Here is a 17,119-nt window from a genome sequence, read left to right on the forward strand (position 1 = left end):
GGCCACCAAACCAATCATATGACTCGAAATAGTTAAATATCTAGGAAACTGTTTTACTCTCAAAATCATTAGGGCATGGTCAACATTGACACTTAAATTCTATGTAACAAAACAGTGGATGGGCTGATAGCATTTGGAGTTGGGGCTTTTTTTCGAATCAAAATATCTTTCTTTGTTTCTACTTTTTGATGGTTAAGAATACTTGTGCTATGTTCTTTTTGTTTGTGTTTTGTTTGTTTAATGTTAAACTATTTTAAATTAATCTAATCTGTAAAAAGGGAAAATTTGAACTTCAATACGAGGAAACGGACTCATGCCTTAACTAACCGGTCTAACTCATCTCAAGTTTGTTCAATGAAGTTTAAAGTTGATCTGTCTACCCAAAAAAGAAGTTGAGCTTGTGCCAATGTACTCTGTCAGGACTTGGGCCTGATATACAAGTCTGGTATGACATAGACCACTGTGGCAGTTTCAAGGGGCCAAGTTCATTCATCGATTTGGGTCTTACTGTACCAAAAGAAATTGGGTCTACTGAGAATTGAAATTGGAATTCCAAGTATTATTCTGCCGCAAAAAGGTCAAAGGCCTCAAAAAACATTGTTCTTATTTACTACAAAATCTACAATACAATTTCTCTCAACCGGTGAACAGAAGGAAACCTACTATCTAATTAAACCATATCCCGGGGAACAGAGCATGATTTTTTAAACCAAGTCCATGGGTCCATGACTATGATCTTGATGACCCAAAAACAATGAAGTTTAATTGAACATACTCAAATACCCTATGGTTAGATTGTTAAAACACTTCAGTATCTCTTGTCTCTCTTCATCATTTATGTTTCAAGCAACTTGGCATCTTTACATTCTTCAATGCTTGCCCTGCACCCAAAGTTAATAGGAAATTGTCAGCCAAATGGAGCCATAACTACATTGAAAGTCCCAACATTCAAAAGGGTAGTCAAGCACGCTATAAGAACTTTGAAGTTGGTAATTTTACTAGGTGGTTTAAATGAAACATCAAACTTTATAATCATCCATATTAAATGTAAGTGTCACTGTTGTTCACTTGTATGTCTGTGTATAACTTGGGGTGGTCTGCACATGCCATTGTGATCTAACCATGCCTTGAAAAAGGCCAAAAAACAAAAACAAAAACAAAAAAAACAAAGGAAAGATCGCCCCCTTTTTGTTTAGGGGCCCTTGAAGAATTAGAAGGCCACCTTCTGGTGTTTCTTTGTCACCATATAGACAAGTGGCTTGTCACCGTTTGGACAAGTGGCACTAAGTATGCAGAATAAAAACAATGCACAAACTTTGTCGACCTATTGGGCCTGCGTGCCCTTGTTGTTTTTGCTTGTAGTTTTCCTCTTTCCGCATTAAAAAAAAAAAAAAGCAGCTTATGAAGTGATGCTACATGGTTATGCACTTTGATCATCCATGAGGTGGCAATTGAGGTGACTTCCAGTTGAGCAACTGTTATGCACTTTGATACCAATTATAAGGGGCTTATGTGACCAGATATCATCTCCAACTTAACTATTCAATGCGTATGGATGAGGAACATAAAGTGTCCCAATCTTAATATTTCCCATATTTCATGGTTTTAAATCCAATGTGAAACTAATTATGTCATCTGCAATTCCTAAAAAAACACTTATACAAGAAGGTGAGGAACATACCTGTGAGTAGAGGAAGGTGCCAAGGATTGCAATGGCTGCTCCAAGTGCATTGACGGGTTGAACAGGTGTGTGGAAGATAATGATGGAGGAGACTATGACAGATATCCGCTTCATTGTGTTCCCAATGCTGAATGTTAAGGGAGATATCTGATCTAATGACATGTACGAAACCTGATTATACAAGTGATAGAAGATACTCTGGGCTGCCACCCACCTGTTTCGATATAGATGTACAGATTTCATAAGTAAAACAGTTTAGGAGGAAGGGAGTGTGCTTTAAACAAGCACTAAATAATCTTTTCAAGGCTATAGGATCAAAATTAGCAGATTAGCCCTTCTATACAATTTACTGCAGCAACTAAATGGACAAAAACAATCACCTGATTCACTTAGCCAGGTTGGGTAGATTTGTCTCCCTAAACCTTAAAGAAAGAAATTCTGAAACCCAATTGTGCAGATGACACCATCTTATTTTCAACGCTTCCACAGATATAAATTATATGCTTTTCTGATAGAATATTTTGAGAAACTGAAGTCCAACTTCATTGTCTAGAATTATACTCCTCTATGTCTATAACCATGCAAGATATCTCTTTTACATTCAACTCTATAGTTAACTGCTGAAAATGATCAAACATATCGAAGCTACCAAATCAGCAATTATAAGTCCAACACCATGGACAAACAATGGAACAGAAAAGGCAGCAATTTTACAGACTGTTGCAGGTAATTGAAAATTACCAGACAAAATTGGGACCAATTTGTGCAAGAGCTGTGTTCCATCCAGCGGCCCACACCTTGGGGCCCTCCACGGCAATGGCAAATGGTATTAGGATCAGTAGAGACAACATAGACAGACAAGCATAGTAGTTCATACCACTGACAGACTTCCCCTTCATCCCTTTCTTCGAAAATATGTTTCTGAACACGAATGCCAGGTTCGATATCATAGCCCCCATGAACCCTGATGCACATAGCAGCATAATTTAGTACTCGGAACAATTAACACCCACCAAAACTCTAAAACCATAACCACTAACACCCTTCAAAATTGTAGAATCAAAATGTGGAATTTAAGAAGTTTTCTAACCAATCATGTTGAAATTGAGCTCGGTTATAGCAGCAAGCGCACATCCTCCAATAATTGGAAAGAGAGAGAGGTAAACCGACAGAGGAAAGGATTCACCTAACAAGAACCGTGAAACCAATACACTGAAGGCAGGCTCACTGCTCTTGATGATGTGGGTAAACGAAACCGCAACCTTTGCCATACTCACAGTCGCTGCTACATGCCCAATTGTATGTGCCACCGCAACCTGCACACACATAACCAACCAATGTAAATAAGAAATCAGAATTCCAAAACCCAAGTGCCATGTTTGGCTGCAAAGGAAAAACTATAAAAAGAAACAGTCTCTGAGGAAACAGAGCAAACTGTAAGGATCTGAAAAAGCACCATAATTTTGCTTACCGGAAACAGAGTCTTCCAGAAATCTAAATCAGTTTTTGGGGCCTCAGCGATCCTGGTGGCCCAAGAAATGAGCATCATGAGCGACCCAGTTGCGAGTGAGAGAGTGGAGGTGAGCCATGGATAAGGAAACACATTCAAAACCTTCTTGTTGTAGATATTGAACACCACATTCAAAGCCCACCAGGTAGCAAAGTATATACCAATCTTGAACCTCTGAGAGGCCGCCTGCTGGTCCGGCAATTCAATGTTGACCTTCAAAGGTCTTGACTTGTCTGCCTCATAGGCCTTGCACTCTGTAACTCGCTGGGTTTTGCTCACCAATGCGAAACTCTCGGTGGAAGAAATGTAAAGGGGTTTGAATGAAGAAGAGAATGAGTGGTTCACACTCTGTTGGACATTCTGAAAACTGGGTAGTGAAAAAGACTGAGCCTTTATCGAACACCTCTGGTTCAAAAACTCTGAGGACGTGAAAGTCGAGGTTCTGAGCTTTACTGAAGAGATCTGCATGTTGGGTTTATGTTGAACCAAACCAGAATGGAGAGTTTTATTAATAGAGTTTGAGGTTCAGATTCAAAAAAGAAAAAAAAGTTTCCCGGGATTGCTCGGTGGATTATAAAACTAATGAACGATTGTTTTATAAGTTTTTGAGGGAAAAGGGGTTGGTGGGCTTGGAGAGAAGGTAGGGTGAGAAAACCGAAGAGAAAGAGAGGGAAAATGTGGGTGATGAAGGAAAGCTTTGAAACGGTCTTTCCTGGGTATAAGAGAGAGGCAGGGGAAGAGGGGGTTTATATATGAGTTGGGGGAATGAGGAAGTGAGTGGAATTTTGACCATCCAGTACGCGAGTTTTTGGGTTGTTTCACACCGGTGTTTGGGTGGTGACAAACTACAAGTAAGATCTTTTTCTTAATTACTAAAAAATCCTTTAATTAAATGAAGAAACTAAATTTTTTTTAGTATATGTGATAGTCAGGGAGGGAGATTTCTCTCACACACACACCACTATTGTATTATGGGAATTCGAACATGAGACCACTAGTCTGCCAATTAATGCCCTTCTCCGCTAACTAGACCCCATTGGCAAGAAACTAAGATTTAGAATAAAGGCATAAAGTTTCATGATTTTAGGAGCCAACAGAAATAAGTTTGTGTTTAGTGTTTACTTCTGATTAGTGGAATTTTTTTTTCTGTATTTGAAACAGATTCTGAGAAATTTCCTCCAAAGTCTGAGCCTCTGACTAAAAATTTAGAATATGCTCTTCAACTATTCTTTCATCACTTTTTTTTTCTTCCATTAAACTTCATAGATTCCTTTTCATCACGTATTTTTTTCTTCCATTAAACTTGATAAAAACTTGTATTGATTGAGTCAGGGTTGTCGGCAAGGAAATATACTTCACTTTGGTCTTTCCCTCCTCCTTTGTTTCCCACAAAAATCTCAGCCATCATTATTTGGAAATGCAGATCTCACAACTCATAAAATTCAAATAACTAGTAAAAACAAAACTGCCCCTGTTTTTTTAATTCACCAACTTCCATTCAAGCCACCTAAACACACCTTTTCTCCAGCTGCTGCCAATTCTAGACCGCAAACTCATGCCACGTTCCAACTCTGCATATGTAAACGACGAACACTCTGAGTTGAATGATTGACAATAAGAAACAAAATCTGATTGAGAACGACAGACACCTGGGCCCTTCTTGTGGAGAGGTACTTTAAGTATGCATTGCATCTTAAATCCCAACTTGTTATTTCAGTGCATGATGATGATGCTGATTTCCAATGTTTCTTTCGCAACATATTTTAATTTTGGACGATCGAAATTTGTTTCAATTGAAAGGTATTTATTGACGGCTGATAAAAGATGTTACTAAGTTGGCCTAGTTGGGTCTGTCTGGCTGATAATAACAGAGGTTTTGTTTGCATTAAGGAATGGTGTCTTTATTTGACCCTTCATGTAATTTGCACGAGTTTTTGGTCGTGGCTTAAACAAGTGGTAGGGGACCACCTTGCTTTGAGGTCGTTTTTATGTTTGGTGGGATACATACATGGTACACTGCTTTACTGCACGTGACTTTAGTGCAGGTGCTTGCAGAAGGTTCATGGCATCTAACATTCACAAGATTGTATAATTGGCTGCCCTAGCCATAACATGATGTTACATAGTTTGGATTATAAAAGGTTTATAAATTAGTTAGTTATGAATTAGTCAGGCAAGCAAAGGCAATCAGATGGCCAGAAAGTAACCGTTGACCATTGGTTATGATCTGAAGACTTGCTATTGACTGTTTTGCCAAAATGTGCATGTGCCAAGTGTTTCTGCAAATAGTTTAGCAACCAAATAACACAGAAGGTCATTGCAAGTCAGCAGGTTTAAAAAGAAGCTAAAGTCTAGAGTATAATTAAAAACTTGGGCTCAAACAAGAATAACTTCACAGCTTTCTGGTCCTTTGGCAAGATCTGATAACTGTTTGGCAATTTCCGTTTTCTTCTCTGGTCCCCCTTGAAATTCCGTGGAGCAAGCTAGAAGCATATTCTCTAAGACCATTGCATTCTTTAGCAAAATCTCCAATGCATTAAGCTCATTCTGATCTCCGGAAAAATCACCGACTTCAATCATTTTAAGATGTGATAAGAAACATGGAGGCAGTGGCTCCAACACCCCATCATCTTCTACATGATCCGAGGACAGGCCAATCCCCTAAACCATCGAAATTTAGCCGTTTTAACAACATTGCACAAAAACACCATAAAAGAGAAAACCTTACTAGTTCTTATGAAGTTACCTCAACGAATACCAAAGTTTCAAGACAAGAACAGTACTGGAGCATCGTCAACAGTGCTTTATTATCAATATATACCGAGTCTTCCAGTACCAAAGTGGTCAGATCGTTGAACAAGGGCATCTGGGCAACAAGTTCTGGTGCATTACTTAGAACCACCTAAGAACAGGATGAAGTCGATCATCAAGACTGAGTGATTTTAGGCAAGCTACTCATGGCACAAACTGCTAATGCAATATACGCAATATATGCAATTTGTAAACAGATATTGATACATCAAATTAACAAGTGTAATCAATAAAAGAGAAGAAATCATACCTCAAAGGCATTAGAATCAGAGAAAACTAATTCCTTCACACTAGAGAGCCCTCTAAGGAGCTTATACAAGCGGTAAGCAGTGGGTCTCAATTTCTTAGTAAAATTATAAGAAAGATGAATCTCAGCTTCATTAGGTGAGGCCGAGTCATAAAAGCAGTATTCATTTAGGAGCTTGCCCCTGTAATAAAAATATGTCAGACTAACTCCAAATATCATAATCTGACAACCATCTGAACCTCTGGAAAGTTGCGGATCTAATTCAGTTATAGTCAATCTCAAAAGCTTGGGAGCACAAATACTCACAAACTTGAGATTCATCCATTTGCAATCTTCTATAGATAATTCCTCAAGGACTGGACAGCCAGAAAACAGCTGCTGCGTTGAGTCATCAGAAAACACAATGGACCTAAGAGACAAGGTCCTTAGACTTGAGAAACAAACAGCAGAAGGAGCCTTGAAAAGGAAAGGAATATCTAGTTCTGCGGCCACCAGTGTTGTAGAAGTAAATAAGGAATGAGGCAAGTAAAATGGTTCTTTGAGGCTATGCAGGTAGAGATAAAGCTTTTTAACATTGCGCCTTACTGTGGCATCAATCCATGCATTAACACGACATGCATCATCTAGCACTGGAAACGTAAGATCGAACGTTTCTATATCAGCAGGACCACGAAGAAGAAGTGCTCTTTCCACAATATTCACCAGGGGAGATCTTGCAGCAAACAGCCCTTTATAAAAGTTAAGATTGGGAATTGATGTCCATAAGTATTCCTATCTTTTAGACAGTATGCTTGTTCTGATTGTGTCTTTTGTTTCAAGCAGGGAGATAATTTTTTGAATAACCACATCAGGCAAATTACTTAAACTCTTGCTGCTTCCTTCCACCTCTTCTCCTCCATCCAATTTCTGCCTTTTGGGGTTTAGAATTAAAGAGCTTGCATCCATTGTTCAGATAGTTTCCCTATTATACCAAATGATCTGTCAGTTCAGAAATAACTTCAAACCTTCTTAATTTACAGTGAGGTGCGAACATTCAGCTAAAAAGTGTGGAATGCAGCAAAGGACCTATATCTTTCATGATTTTATTACACTTTAACAATGATTTACAGAAATACCGCCGTCCAAAAGTTATTTCTCAAAACATGGACAATTACTAGAGCACAACAATTCCAAGTAATACCAGTCCCCTCCTTTTGGAATTTATCCACAGTTCTATTTACTTCCTGTTCTCTCCTGTTAAGTACAGTAAAATATTACTTTTCAAAAAATTTAACCTGTGCTTCCAATTAAGTCATTCCAGATCAACTTTAGCCTTTAGAACAGACAAAAGTAGACACACTTCAACCATAAACAAAAGCTGAATGAAAAAAAGGACTATCCATAAAAATAAACTACAGAGATGGGCATGAATCCCTGAATTCAGCAGCAACTATATCAAATTGTTCATATATTATACACCTATACCCAATTCTATTTTCCCCACAGCTTTCTCAGCAACAAAACAGAAGGTACATATTGGAAACGAAGAATACCTCTAAATCCAGTCCGAAAATGAAGCAATTCGGCGCAATATCAAAACCTGGGGTTCCAAAAACCAACAATAACAGATTCAATTCGATAAACCTTCACAAATGTAAAGTAAAATTCCATTGTAAAAAAAAAAAAAAAAAAAAAAAAAAAAGGATCACCGATTATTAAGGCGGCAAAGTATTGAATCTGAAACGCAAAACGGTGTCGTCTTAGAGAGGTCGAACTGTGTACAAACGAAAGTGAATTAAACGAGAGATTAGAGGAAGGAGGAGTGCTTAGGAGCTGGGATTTCGATAGGGTCGGGTTCGGAGTTAGCTATGAATCGGGTCTTCGGAGAGGGCGGTGCATTGCAGGTCGAAGGTCGCGCGAATGGATTGAAATGGCGGCGGTCTGCAGAGGCCAAGTACGAAAGGCCTGCATATTAAAACAATACAGCCGGTCGGCTATAATATTTAAATATTAATATATTTTAACAGTATAACCGCGCGGCTATACGCTTTAAATATTAATATATTCGGCCATTCTTATAAAATATTCGAAGACGTATAGCCGTGTGGCTATACTTCTAGAATATTCGTATACATTAAAATAGTGCAGCCGCTCGGCTTTACTATGTAAATATTAATATACTTAACGAGTATAGCCGCGCGGCTATACTCTTTAGAATATTCGTATATATTAAAATAGTACAGCCGCACGGCTATACTATTTAATTATTAATATGAAACGCATCACATGAGACTCTGAGAGAGAAAAATTCTGCAGGCTTTCCACAAACCACACGACCTGATCTTTCCCTCAGTTATATTCCATTTGGATGCGAAAAACATTCATCAAGAACAAAGAAGAGGCAAAATATTCTTATGAGAAACAAACCCAAAACCTCCTTGAAATCAGAAATGCATGACTTGAAAGGAAGAAACTAACCCAAAAAGGGGTCAAACTCCTGTTGGCTGTCGTATCGTATAACTCCTCCTCCTACTCGGAGTGGGTTTGCAGAAATCCTTTATTTGGCTTCTTAAACATGGAAAACGACATGTCGGGGTATTTACTTTATCGGGAAAAAAGTCACTTTTCCATGTAATTTACCCAATTTTCAACTTCAGTCCATGTAATTTTAATTTTGACACTTTAAAACATTTAGTTTGATTCTATCACATAAAGACACCTAAATTTTCATTTAATTTCATCCAAAATTCCATTTAAAATATCTCTCTTCGACACATGTTTGCTTCATCATGAAATTGAATGAAAATTTAATATATCCATAAGTGTGTTTGGATGAAGTAATTCTAATTTTCATGGAAATTGTGAATGACGGAATTTCTAATTACATTATTTAAAAATTTCAGCGTTTGGATGTTATATATGCGAAATTTACAAAATGACAGAAATTATAATTTCACCTGTTTGGATAGTCATCACATAATTAGAATTTACTTTAAAGTAACAACATTTTTTTTTTATAACAACAGTCTTGTATATAAAATCTGGATAGGAATAATTGGCATAGTTCAACACATTATGATTATATATATAATTAGAAAGACTTGTGCAATATAACAATTGTCTAACAACACATACCTCAATTGTTACCAATGTAAAGAATTGCAACTGTAGCTTGTCTAATTTAAAAAAGCATAAATCACGTAATTAGAGAAATGAAGCTAATCATCCCAACCAATGTTTCAACAAAATAGCAAAAATTAAAGATGTCAACTGAATATAAAATGTGTCTATGCTCTCGATGAAATAAACATCAGCACCATTCCCTTCTTTCTCTCAGTTGGAATTGTCTTTAACATGAGAAACTGTTTCTCATTTTCTATAAGGAAAAGTAGAGAAAGATGAGTCTGGATAGTTGAGACTCTTACCTTGATTGGAAGAGAAAATATTCTTGTCAAATTGAAAGGCAGAGAGGAGAAATAAAATAAAAGCAGAGATAAGGCAGATATGATAAACCCTGGTTCCACGGATGAAAAGCATACAAAAAAGAGGCCAACGACAAGGAAATAAATTGAAAACTAAAATTCAGCAGCAAAACTCATCAGAACACCATCAAACGAATACTCATGGCGCGCCGGCTTGTTCTATTTGAAGAAAATAGGTTATTCCTGAAATTTTGGCAGACAGAAGATGAAAATTTTAGCGAGCAAAAGATAGGTTATCGAGGAGATTTGACCGGTAGAAGATGAAAATTCCCTCTCTGTTGGGAATTGTACAATTCCGCCAATTACCATGGAATTTCAACTCGAGATTTTATATGTGGAATTCTCAAAGTATTTTCTGCGTGTAATTTGGCAAATTCTGAGTTGATTTTGCCAAACGCTGAACTTTCCCTTTTCCACGCTCCAAATCCTGACTTTTATTAAAATTCCGAGTTATTTTACCGCATCCAAACACACTATTAGTTGTAATCAATATCAAATTACATGAATTAAATTGCGGAAATTAAAACCACATAGACAAAAGTAGAAATTCAAGGAATTTTAGGGGCGAAAAATGACTTTGTGCCTACAATAATAGGGAAGTAGACGACGGTAAACGGCTTGTCGTTCCTTGGAGGAGAAGTAGAATAAAGAAAGAAATTTAAAAGTGGGAACGAGGAGGACAACACGATTCGTGGCAGTTGCTTCCAGAATCAAAATCACACCGTATTCTTGTATTTCTATGGTGGTGGGAAACCCTAATGCAATCCTCACCCTCCCGTGGTGGGAGAAGACCCAGACTTCAATAACCCTAATTTCCCTAACCCAAAGCACTTACCATTATTCTTTCCCAAACTTCCATGGCCTCGGAAAAGCTCTTACTCTCCCGAGAAAACCCTAGAACCCTCGCTTTCCCACACGACCGCTTAATCGCCTCCTCCAGCGCAGCCACGGGTACGAAGGCCATGCCCAGCAATGAGTTAGCTCAAAAGCCTCAACCTCCGACTCCGATAGTCGACCGCTTCAGGGCTCTGTTGAAGCAACGAGACGATGACCTAAGGGTTTCGCCCGAGGACGACGTGTCGCCGCCCAGCACCGAGGAAATTGTGCAGCTTTACGAAATGGTCTTGGCGGAGCTCATCTTCAATTCCAAACCCATCATTACCGATCTCACCATCATCGCCGGCGAGCAGAGAGACCACGGAAAGGGCATCGCCGACGCCATCTGCGCCCGGATTCTCGAGGTCTGTTTCGGTACCCGCGGGTTGCTTCTACCTCTTTTTGATTATTGGGCGGAGCTTTGCTGGGGGTTCTCTGTTTCTCTGCACCCCGGATTTAACTCGTGTAATTGTTTGAGTTCTAGGAATTGTAAAAAATAGTAATCTTTACTCTAAAGTTCTAATTGCTACGACGCAGCCCAGCTTCATCTTTTTCTCTTAGAAATTTAAATTTTAGATGCTCGATGTCACTCAATTGGGAATAACAACTTCAAAAGTTGTAGTCTTTTCTCTCTCTCGCTCCTTTTTTGTTTTTGTTTTTTCCGTTTATATATGAATATTATGAACAGAATGACCCGCAAAAAAAAAGTTTGTTACGCCTGGGTTACAAAGAAGCTTGGTTTTGATGAACAAACAAGAAGTGAAATTTCCCAGTGTTTGTAGCTATGATTGAATCAACAACCTTAATACTACACACGCATGGTGGTAAAAACTAGGACCAGAACTAATTTTGTGATAATATTTTTAAGATTCCATCATAGTTTCTCTCTTTAATTGAAGATTCAACTCCAGTTGAATTGGAATATGTGTCAGGCCTGCAGCAAAAGAAGTCGCAGTGCTGTTTATATGTTAGCCAGTTTGAAGTTTGCGTTAATTGTTTAATACTTGTCTATTGCAGGTCCCAGTTGAGCACAAACTGCCTTCACTATATCTATTAGATAGTATTGTGAAGAATATTGGCCGGGATTATGCCAAGTACTTCTCTTCCCGCCTACCTGAGGTGATCTAATCTGACCGCAGAATGTGATATATATGTTTTTTCCCCTATTTTCCAATTATGTGTTCAAAGATTTCTTTGAGAATCACACAATTCTAGTTTCACATGAGTTTATATTTGCGTAGGTATTTTGCGAGGCATACAGGCAAGTAAACCCTAACCAGTATCCTGCCATGCGCCATCTCTTTGGCACTTGGTCAGCAGTCTTTCCACCTTCAGTCCTTCGCAGGATTGAAGAGCAACTGCAGTTTTCTCCACTAGTAAACCAACAATCATCAGGATCAACTCCTCTGAGGGCTTCTGAATCTCCTCGACCGACTCATGGCATCCATGTCAATCCTAAGTATTTACGTCAATTGGATAGCTCAAATGTAGACAGTGTAAGCTCTCCATGTAATCTCTCTGTTTTGTTCTTCTGAAAATATGCCACAGCCTGCACTTATTTGATAATTGATTTGGCTTTACCACCAGTGATCTTAGTAAAGTATTTCTTCTCATTTTGCACAGAGTATTTACATAAGCGAAAGTAGGACAATTGGCTGATAAGTATATATATACGTATTTTTAATTTTTAACTTTTTAGGAAAGTTTAGGTTTAAAAAAAAAAAAAAAATTTCTTTTTGTCTTTTCCCATAAGGATTGGGTTTGCTTTTCCTAGTTGATTTAGGACTTCCTTTATGTTTTGTTAATTAGGATTTCCAATTACTGATGGGATTTGGATTTGATGCCTATGTAAAGACGGCTTAGAATTGTATTTTAAGCTTTTCATATTATCAATCAAAATTTGTGACTTTTCTCAACATAGAGAATTCCAATTCATATGTATTGCTTTCTGTAACCAAATTTATGTACATAAACATTATACAACTGTCACATTTCATATATATATAATTTTTTATGAATCTTGCAGAACTCAGCATTTAATAGTAACTTAAACTTAAAAATTTATGAGCTCAGAAACCTGCCATTATGTATGACAAGTATGATCCTGATAATGCAATGGTTTTATCCTTGCAGGTTGGATCCCAAAGATTGAACTCAACTGGAAGTGTGAGTCATTCACCTTTTTCCCTGGGATCCAATCGGTTGCACCCATCTTCAACTACTAGGCTTGCAAGATCATCATCACCTTCAGATATTGGGCTTGATAGATCTCTAACATCGGCAGTTGATGAATTTGCCGCAGAGAATTCCCCTAAAAGGTTTGGTGAAAGGGCATCTCCATCTAATTCTGTGTTTGATTATAGACTTGGTGGAGCAATTGGTAGAGACGAGGAGCCGAATGAATTGCGAGGAAAACGCTATCTTGATGGTAGTCAGAAACGATTTGACACTTCTGTTACATATAATAACCTCAGTAATGGACTAGAACATCAGAGACCAAGAGCTTTGATTGATGCATACGGGAAAGACAGTGGAGATAGAAGTTTAAATGATATACCTCTGGTTGGGCGGCTGGGCCTGAATGGTCTAGACCATAAGGCAACTCAAATGTCGTGGCAGAATACCGAAGAGGAAGAGTTTGATTGGGAAGATATGAGCCCAACTTTAGCAGAGCAGAATAGGAGTAATGATTACTTGCCTTCAACTGCACCACCTTCTAGAAGCTACAGGGCAAGGCCCAGCCTTGGAACACTGAATGCGAGCCCCTTGGAGTCAGATAGTAGGAGTACTTGGTCTACTCAGGCACATCTACCTTCAGCCGAACAGTCCTCTGTTATAACTGAAGATCCAGTCCCCCCGCTTGGTGTATGTTCCCTCTACAATTTTATTGAGCATTTTTGTTTAGTTAGAATTAACATGATATTGATGTTTGCAAGTGTGTTTTTTCACTTAGTTATTTGCATTGCAATTTTTTAAAATGGCTTCCCTGATATTTACAGATTATTCGGTACTATTATCCTGCTATTTTGATTCTTACATTTCATGTATTTATTTATTAGTATGTTATGGCCTTATTTTTTTATTGACTTTTTTTTGGGGGGGGACTAGTCAGAGTTTCCTGAGGCCTCTGTGTGCCACCAGTAGTTTGGACTAGTCAGAGTTTCCTGATTCTGTGGTACCTTTAATTGAGGTCCTGGTCAAATTTATTTCTTTGATTCTTCTTGTGTGCATCTGTGACTGCTTTGAAGTTTAAACCACGAATATTTACTTCTTTCTAAATCCCTATCCTTTACTCAACGGAACATTTTTGGTTTTCTTTCCTAAAGTAGCCCAAACTGATCCCAATATGCACATTTTTTGTTGACTTTTTCTCAGTAAAACATAGTAAAGACTTGTGTATTTCTTCACTGCTGCCCTCTATTATGGACTTCAGTTCTTGAATTTCATTTGTACTCATCTGTGAAAATTTAATATTGTTCCTGCAGTTCAGTCGTGGATCAACAAGTACGGTATCTCGATTCCAATCTGAGACAAATCATAGTCTGGGTTCTCGCTACCCTCAAGAAGCTTGGAATATTCCTTTCCATCTCTCTCAGTCTTCGCAGAATCCCCTTAATGCCAGAGGAAGGGGTAGGAATTTCCAGATGCCCTTTGTGGCAAGTGGTGTATCTTCAGGTGGTGAGAAAATGTCTGCCTTTGTTGACAAGCTTCCAGATGTTGATGCACGACTTCATGGGCCCATAGCTGTTGCATCAAGAATGGGTGCTTCTAGTGTTGACACTGTTAATGCTGACTCTCGTCCCATTATACCAGTGTCAATGGGTTCAAGGCCTCCAGTAAACGTACATAATTCTCACCCTCCTCCTGGCCACTCAATTTTTGCATTGCAGAACCAGAGGAGTCAGTATGGTTCAATAAATTATAGCAACACTGTAAAAAATCAAGCTCCATATAATTCTTTATATGTGCCTGAGCAGCAGTTGGATGGTTATGAAAATAAGTTGTTGAGGTCGACAAAGTTAACTCAATTGACCAGTCAGAATGCCAGGCCGATGCCTGTTAATCAGCGAAACCAGGTGCAGGCCAGTCCTTTACAGCCACAATTTCTTCCACCCCAGGAGGCACGAGAGAATTTTATTTCATCTGCAGAAACTTCCGGGCCACCTTATTTGGGGTTACCATCCTTAAATCACAGATACACTTTGCAAGGGCATGGTGGTGCTGTTAGCACAGTTATGGCAAATCCTGTACCCCGTATCCCCTATGTCCCAAACAGCGCTTTGCATTTACGAGGAGAAGCCTTGCCACCTCTACCACCAGGTCCGCCTCCCCCTTCCTCACAAGGCATACTTTCCATTCGAAACCCTGGTCCAGTTGTCTCTAGCAACCAGCCTGGGAGTGCATATTCTGGTTTGTTTAGTTCTCTTATGGCTCAAGGTTTGATCTCATTGACAAATCAAAGCACTGTCCAGGTATTTGAATGATATCCCTCTAGATTGTCTAATTTTGAATATTTGATTTTACAATGCATTATTTGGGTCGTATCTCAACCAAGTTATTTAATGTTTAGGATTCTGTAGGAATTGAGTTTAATGCCGACCTTCTCAAGGTGCGTCATGAATCTGTAATAAAGGCCCTATACAGTGATCTCCCAAGACAATGCACAACATGTGGCCTTAGGTTCAAGTGCCAAGAAGAGCACAGTAGTCATATGGATTGGCATGTAACAAAGAACCGTATGTCTAAAAACCGTAAGCAGAAGCCCTCCCGCAAATGGTTTGTAAATACGAGCATGTGGCTCAGTGGTGCAGAGGCCTTGGGTACTGATGCAGCTCCTGGATTTATGCCTGCTGAGACCATTGTGGAAAAGAAGAGTGATGAAGAAATGGCTGTTCCTGCTGATGAGGATCAAAATTCATGTGCGTTATGTGGAGAACCTTTTGATGATTTTTATAGTGACGAGACAGAGGAATGGATGTATAAAGGTGCTGTGTACTTGAATGCACCTGATGGATCAACAGGAGGCATGGATAGGTCGCAGTTAGGTCCTATAGTGCATGCTAAATGCAGATCGGAGTCGAGTGTGGTATCCTCTGGAGGTTTGGGACAAGATGAAGTGGTATGTCTCCATATTTCATTTTAATTTGTGTTTATATCTTGTTTCCAGAAAATCTTATCTGAGAACAATAAATACCCTAATCATTTTTAAAATTTTTTTCATCAGTGATTCAATACACATTTTCTTCTTTGGAAGATCATAATCTTCAATATTCATTTATATTATTCCTATGTCCGAGTTTGAATATTATGGTGTGCATGTGAATGCTACTACAGATGTTAGTAATTACTGAGGTTGAAAATGTTTAAGGTTTTACTAGTAGTACTATCCTGATAAAAATGGGAACTGTGGGTATGGTGTCCTGATAGTAGCAGTATCCAGTTTGTGGAAGCTGTGCTGTAAAATTATGTATTTATTTTGATTTTGATTTTTCTTCTGAATCGCAGGGAATTATTGAAGAAGGTAGTCAAAGAAAACGATTGCGGAGTTAGCATAGTTAGGTCGTCTTCCATGTTCACTGTAGCCTTACATGAGTTTCTTCTTTTTCTCTCAACTTGTTTACATTATTGTTGGGGCATGCACCACATTGGCTTCAAGCCAGCTTGTACATGTATAGTGGAATTTGTACCATGCACATTATCTCTGCAGCAAAGGTCACAATTTCTCATGCCATATTGTTATCTGGCATTTCATCTTTGCTGTCAAAACAACCCAGATGAGGCTCTTAAAAACAAAATTTATTGTCTTTATTAGACTTTTAGACTATCTTCTACTAAATATGATGAGGGGTTGGTGATGTTTTTCCTTTGTAGGAGAGAACTGTTGGATGAATTCTGTTAAATGAGGGACTTTTCTGCAATCCATATTTTGTCTTGCTTATACATTCTGCAGGGGAGTTCGCAGTGGTAGTTCTTGTAAGCAAAGTCATTCAAAGGCTCCATAGCTTGCTCTTATCAAGACATCGCCATCATGCATGGGATTGAAAGCTAAAGCTGAATCAAATTTGAAGGATGCTGATGTGATTTGTCAAATTCCTTTTCGTTTCTTTTATTATTTTATTTCCATTTGATTTTTAGTGTCTTTACAGTGTAATAACTATTATAGATAGCAGAGTTGTGATGAAGTTCCTGAGATTTCTAAATGCTACTATTCGGAAACCTGCCCTCCATGATAAACTGTACTCTGGATTCTGATCAAGTTTAATGAATTTCCTTTCATATCATTCTATTTGTTTTGTCTTCATTTGCTACGTAGTGCATGAAATGTATTTGTGTCGTGCGCCATTTGCTAATGGTCAATCAACTAGGCCTTAGAATGACTGGGCTTCAGTTTCGTTTTCTCAAAATTCCTAGTAAAAAATATATAAATATATATAAATCCATATCAGAATTTTGTTAAGCTGGATACTGTGAGATGAAGCGTAATTAAACTAACCAAAAAAAAAAAAAAAAAAGGAAAAGTGAAGGTTACACTT

General features: G+C 38.3%; 3 protein-coding genes across 5 annotated transcripts; 1 reads left to right on the top strand and 2 right to left on the bottom strand.

Annotated features, from left to right (window-relative positions):
* LOC18778613 (glucose-6-phosphate/phosphate translocator 2, chloroplastic) lies at positions 533–3,982 on the bottom strand. The gene is made up of 5 exons (XM_020562686.1): positions 3,153–3,982; positions 2,772–2,997; positions 2,423–2,645; positions 1,682–1,895; positions 533–881 (listed from the first exon to the last, which is right to left on the bottom strand). The coding sequence occupies exons 1-5, from the start codon at positions 3,657–3,659 to the stop codon at positions 870–872; spliced, it is 1,182 nt and encodes a 393-aa protein (XP_020418275.1). The 5' UTR covers positions 3,660–3,982; the 3' UTR covers positions 533–869.
* On the bottom strand, positions 5,412–8,174 carry LOC18778745. Of its 2 annotated transcripts, XR_002271055.1 has the most exons (6): positions 7,938–8,174; positions 7,782–7,828; positions 6,556–7,210; positions 6,253–6,430; positions 5,938–6,093; positions 5,412–5,852 (listed from the first exon to the last, which is right to left on the bottom strand). XR_002271055.1 is itself a non-coding variant. In XM_020561368.1 (5 exons), exons 3-5 carry the CDS (start codon positions 6,568–6,570, stop codon positions 5,568–5,570), a joined length of 759 nt encoding a protein of 252 aa, XP_020416957.1. In that variant the 5' UTR covers positions 6,571–7,210; positions 7,782–7,828; positions 7,938–8,174; the 3' UTR covers positions 5,412–5,567. The 2 variants fall into 2 exon arrangements, 1 of the variants encoding a protein (XP_020416957.1); XM_020561368.1 differs by having other exon boundaries at positions 6,253–7,210.
* LOC18779372 (polyadenylation and cleavage factor homolog 4) lies at positions 10,346–16,867 on the top strand. 2 transcript variants are annotated; one of them, XM_020561617.1, is made up of 7 exons: positions 10,346–10,951; positions 11,604–11,705; positions 11,828–12,082; positions 12,720–13,451; positions 14,072–15,058; positions 15,157–15,705; positions 16,092–16,867. In XM_020561617.1, exons 1-7 carry the CDS (start codon positions 10,568–10,570, stop codon positions 16,134–16,136), a joined length of 3,054 nt encoding a protein of 1,017 aa, XP_020417206.1. In that variant the 5' UTR covers positions 10,346–10,567; the 3' UTR covers positions 16,137–16,867. The 2 variants fall into 2 exon arrangements, with proteins under 2 accessions (XP_020417206.1, XP_020417207.1); XM_020561618.1 differs by lacking the exon at positions 16,092–16,867 and having other exon boundaries at positions 15,167–15,327.

Source organism: Prunus persica, chromosome G4, assembly GCF_000346465.2.
Source record: "Prunus persica cultivar Lovell chromosome G4, Prunus_persica_NCBIv2, whole genome shotgun sequence".
NCBI lineage: Eukaryota > Viridiplantae > Streptophyta > Magnoliopsida > Rosales > Rosaceae > Prunus > Prunus persica.

Coding starts and splice junctions, on each gene's coding strand:
- LOC18778613 (XM_020562686.1), bottom strand. CDS start 3,659: ATGCAGATCTCTTCAGTAAAGCTCAGAACCTCGACTTTCACGTCCTCA. Junction 2,998..3,152: donor TCTGGAAGACTCTGTTTCCG/GTAAGCAAAATT, acceptor ATGTGTGTGCAG/GTTGCGGTGGCACATACAAT. Junction 1,896..2,422: donor ATTGGTCCCAATTTTGTCTG/GTAATTTTCAAT, acceptor ATATCGAAACAG/GTGGGTGGCAGCCCAGAGTA.
- LOC18779372 (XM_020561617.1), top strand. CDS start 10,568: ATGGCCTCGGAAAAGCTCTTACTCTCCCGAGAAAACCCTAGAACCCTC. Junction 10,952..11,603: donor TCTGCGCCCGGATTCTCGAG/GTCTGTTTCGGT, acceptor TGTCTATTGCAG/GTCCCAGTTGAGCACAAACT. Junction 15,706..16,091: donor GTTTGGGACAAGATGAAGTG/GTATGTCTCCAT, acceptor TCTGAATCGCAG/GGAATTATTGAAGAAGGTAG.
- LOC18778745 (XM_020561368.1), bottom strand. CDS start 6,570: ATGAATCTCAAGTTTGTGAGTATTTGTGCTCCCAAGCTTTTGAGATTG. Junction 6,094..6,252: donor CTGATTCTAATGCCTTTGAG/GTATGATTTCTT, acceptor TCCTGTTCTTAG/GTGGTTCTAAGTAATGCACC. Junction 5,853..5,937: donor AAACTTTGGTATTCGTTGAG/GTAACTTCATAA, acceptor TCGATGGTTTAG/GGGATTGGCCTGTCCTCGGA.